The following is a 4,493-nucleotide window of genomic DNA, read 5'->3' on the forward strand; positions in this document are numbered from 1 at the left end:
AATAAAAACCAAAATCCACCTTCTGGTCCATAGTAAGCACTTAAGGAATGAATACTGAATGAATAAACATTGAGAAGCTGAATGAATGAATGTTTGCATAATGAACACAGGGTGAAAGACCTGAGAATTTAGTGGAGTTTGGGCATTCTTGGCACTCTCCCTTGAAAAAGGAGGCTGGGCAAGGGGGCCTGGGAGATACACTGCCAGTCATGCTGTAGCCCATCACCCCTGAATGGCTTTGTGCCCATTCCTAAGAAAGTAGAGAAGTAAGAGGGAATCCCAGCCCTGCCCCTCCTACCTTCTGGCACCCAGAGTCCCAAGAATTGATGCTCTTCATAAAGAAAAACATACTATCCCATGTATATACCTAATCCCCTAATTGGTCCAGAAAGGAGTTAAGTGAACTATAACACAAAATAAAATGAAAAATTTAAAAAGATGAGAAGATAAAACAAAGGGAAAACCACAGCAGAAGAGAGATGAGATCAGGAGAGTAGGCAGGCTTCTTTGCAGGAGTTGACTAGCCTTCTGCAGCTAATAGCCACGGCTTCCATAAGGCTATGAAATATTTTTTTTAGGTTTTTCAGAAGCAGCCCAATTATTCCAGAAACTGATTCCAGGGAAATATAGCCTGTAGATTCTCTGTGTGCTCCTGGGAACAACCCTCCTAGAGTAAAGTCATTTATACACAGGTAGAAAAAAAAGTTTACTACACAAGCATCTCAAACCCTGTGGGTGAGAGAAGAGGGAGCAGGAATTGGCCCTACTTCTCTGGAGGACAATTGCCAGTTGTATCAAAATTTTACATTCTCTTTGATCCAGAGTTACACTCATTGGAATTTATCCCACAGATACATTCACATTTATTTACTCAAGGACTACAACAACGATGACAAGCAAAAGGTTGGAAACTTCCTATATGCTAATGGATAGGGGACAAACTGACCTCCCTTACAGTGGAGTACTATACAGCCTTACAAAAGAATGACCAACCTCTCTATGTTTGCACATGGAGCAATCTCTCAGCTATTGTTAGTGGGGGAAAATTCTATGGCAGGACAGTGTGTATGCTTGCAATACGCATAATTTTTTTTCTTAAAGAATACACAGGAAATTTAGACGTGGCTACCTCAGGAGGGAGGTGAGTAGAGAAAAGAGAGACTTTTACTTTTCAATTTATAATATACCCTTCTGTGCTAACTGACGTTTTCTCTCACGATATGATCCTTTTTAATTTAAATAAGTTATTTTTCCTAGAACTAAACAACAAAAAACTATTAAGAATATGAAAAACACACAGATGTGAGGAAATAATGAATAATGGCAATAATCTCTACGGTTCATTGAGTGCCCCGTGCCTAGAATTTCATATGCTCTAACCCAATTAATCTTTATAGCAAATTTATGAAGTAGACGTACGTATCTCCATTTCACAGATGAGGAAACTGACGTTTGGGGGGATGAAATGACAGAGCTAGAAGGTGGCAGAGAGAGGATTCGAACCCAAACTGTGGAATCCCTAAGCCCACTGTCTTTCCTAACCGTCCTTCGGCCTCTGCCTCCAGGAGAGACGTGCACTTACTTGACGTCCAGACCCACGCGACGCAGCGCCCCAGCCAGGCGCACCCGCGGTCCCGGCGCGCACGGGGCTCCACGCTCAGGGAGTGCGCGCGCACGCAGCGGCGCGGGCCCGTCGGCGGCTGTGGCAAAGACGTCACAGCCCGAGTTTTCCTTTTCGGGAGTCCCCGGTACACATCCTGTGTCCAAGTTTGGGCATTTACGTCACGGCGGCTGGGCCGGGGCCTCCCGAAATGGCAGTGGCCCTGGGAGTCGGAAGCCCTGAGCCAGCGCCGCCGCTGCTATATAAGTGGGGGGGCCGCGGGTTGGGGGAGCCCGGCTGCGCTTTGGACCGGCGAGGAACCGCCACCTGAGGCGAGCAAGGGCGCCTCGGCCACCACCACCCCCCAACCCTTTCCCAGAGGTGAGAGCCCGCAGCCAGGAGCCCGAGAGCCTGGGTCTGCGAGGCGCGGGGCGCCCCGACTGTCGGCCTCCCGGCCATCCGCGCGCCCCCAAGCCCAGCGGGCGAGGCCCCCGAAGCCCCGCAGCCGCAGCCGAGCCATGCTCCACCTTAGCGAGTTTTCTGGCCCCGACGCGCTCCTGGTAAAGTCCACCGAGGGCTGTTGCTCTGAACCCAGTACCGAACTGACCCGGCTGCCCGCCAGGGACCCACCCGCAGCCGCCGGCTATCCCGGAGGTAAGGAGCGCGGCCGGGGGTGCTCAGACGGCGGCGCAGCGCGGGGACGCAAGGTGCCTGAGAACAGGCAGGGACTGGGACGCTGGAGCTGTGGGGCTAGGGGCGGAAGGAGATTCGGGGTCCTGTGTGTGCGCACCCCCAATCCCACCCCCACCCGGCCTCCAGCGCCTCCGCAGGAACCTGTGCGTGTATCAAGGCGTCCTTTTGCCTTTGCACGTGTGTTTTGCGTGTGCATGTTTGTATGTGCGTCTTGGGGCGTATGCTGGCTCCGGCTGGATCAGAATGTGCAAAAGGCACTTTGTGTGTGCCAGTGCGCACCAAGGGCTTCTTGGGTAGGGGCTGCGGGCTCCGAGGCACAGTCTTTAATGTGCGCGGAGCTGATTCCTGCTCCCTCCTCAGCAGGTGACTTCTTGAGCTGGGCCTTGAGCAGCTGCGGCGCCGGGGGGGACTTAGCCGACTCCTGCTTCCTGGAGGGGCCTGCGCCCACGCCTCCTCCCGGCCTCAGCTACAGTGGTAGCTTCTTCATCCAGGCAGTACCCGAACACCCGCACGATCCGGAGGCACTCTTCAACCTCATGTCGGGCATCCTAGGCCTGGCACCTTTCCCGGGCGCTGAGGCGGCAGCATCCCGGTCTCCTCTGGACGCCTCTTTTCCCGCAGGCTCCGACGCCTTGCTGCCGGGTCCGCCAGACCTTTTCTCCCCGGATCTGGGCGCTACCGTCTTCCCAGAGGCGTTCTGGGAGGCCTCACCCTCGGCGGGCGCCCCCCCACAGTGCCTGTATGAGCCTCATCTCTCCCCACCCGACGTTAAGCCCGGCCTCCGGGCTCCTCCGGCTTCTCCTGCGCTGGACACTGCCTCGGCCTTCAAAGGTCCCTACGCTCCATGGGAGCTGCTCTCAGCCGGGGCTCCAGGGAGCTGTGGGTCACAGGGAGGCTACCAGGGCGCCCCGGAGGCCCGTTTCCCCCCGATGGGGGCCAAGATTGAAGACCTGTTGTCCATCAGCTGCCCCGCGGAGCTGCCGGCTGGCCCCTCCAGCAGACTGTACACGGCGGGGGCCTACGATGCTTTCCCGCTGGCCCCGGGTGACTTAGGGGAGGGAACCGAGAGCCTCCCGGGGCTCCTGACCCCTACTAGTGGGGAGGGAGGGAGTAGCGGCGAAGGCGGAGAGTTTCTAGATGGTACGCAGCCTGAGCTTTCCCCGCTGGGCCTCCGCAGCGCCGGGGCGGACTTCCCGAAACCTCTGGTGGCGGACCTCCCCGGGAGCAGTGGCGTGCCTGAGCCTGCAGGACCGCCGCCGGTCCCATTCCCCCAGGCCAAGGCGCGGCGCAAGGGGCGCCGGGGCGGCAAGTGCAGCGCACGCTGCTTCTGCCCTCGGCCGCACGCCAAGGCATTTGCTTGCCCGGTGGAGAGCTGTGTGCGCAGCTTTGCGCGCTCTGACGAGCTCAACCGCCACCTGCGCATCCACACGGGCCACAAGCCGTTCCAGTGCCGCATCTGCCTCCGCAACTTCAGCCGCAGCGACCACCTTACCACACACGTGCGCACCCACACAGGCGAGAAGCCCTTTGCCTGCGACGTGTGCGGCCGCCGCTTCGCGCGCAGCGATGAGAAGAAACGGCACAGCAAGGTGCACCTCAAGCAGAAGGCGCGCGCCGAGGAGCGGCTCAAGGGCCTTGGCTTTTACTCGTTGGGCCTCTCCTTCGCTGCGCTGTGAGGGTGAAATGGGTTTGCACATTGGGGCGCCGCAGTCCGGCGTGCACGAGAAAACCTGCCCACCCCTCCCCGCTCCTCTGCCCACTTTTTTCCGGCACGCCCTAGGGCGGGCCTGTGGTCCGGCTTCTAGTTCCCTTGAAGCGCCCGCCGCACACTCCCCGTACAGCACTAGCTCCATGGACAGCTCCTGCGGTCCGGGCGCTGTCTTCCGAGTCAGCCACGCTTTGGAGGGAAGTTCTCTCAGGCCACCCACTGAGTAGGCACTTCCCTGGGACTTAAGACTCTCTTTTGTAATGGCGCACGCCCCACGCCCTCTCCTAGACCCCCAGAGACGGGCAGGGGCAGAGCCGAGCTGGTCTCGCGCGGGGTTTTGTACAGCAATGTCGTTTTCAGCAGCCGTTGGTTGTAACGTTTTGCTTTGGGGTTATTTCCTTTTTTGTTGTCGTTCATTTTTGTAAAGCAGACGCTACTCTCAAGCAGTTGACAAAACTGTTTATTTTTGCAATTAAAATTATTGTGCTAAAA

General features: G+C 57.0%; 1 protein-coding gene across 2 annotated transcripts; it reads left to right on the forward strand.

Moving 5' to 3' along the window:
• Positions 1-1,855: 1,855 nt before the first annotated feature.
• Positions 1,856-4,493, forward strand: EGR4 (early growth response 4). 2 transcript variants are annotated; one of them, XM_082356359.1, is made up of 2 exons: positions 1,856-2,254; positions 2,657-4,493. In XM_082356359.1, the coding sequence occupies exons 1-2, from the start codon at positions 2,119-2,121 to the stop codon at positions 3,967-3,969; spliced, it is 1,449 nt and encodes a 482-aa protein (XP_082212485.1). In that variant the 5' UTR covers positions 1,856-2,118; the 3' UTR covers positions 3,970-4,493. The 2 variants fall into 2 exon arrangements, with proteins under 2 accessions (XP_082212485.1, XP_082212484.1); XM_082356358.1 differs by having other exon boundaries at positions 1,914-2,254; positions 2,654-4,493.

The sequence above is a fragment of the Balaenoptera borealis genome, assembly GCF_965194805.1.
Source record: "Balaenoptera borealis genome assembly, chromosome: 15".
NCBI lineage: Eukaryota > Metazoa > Chordata > Mammalia > Artiodactyla > Balaenopteridae > Balaenoptera > Balaenoptera borealis.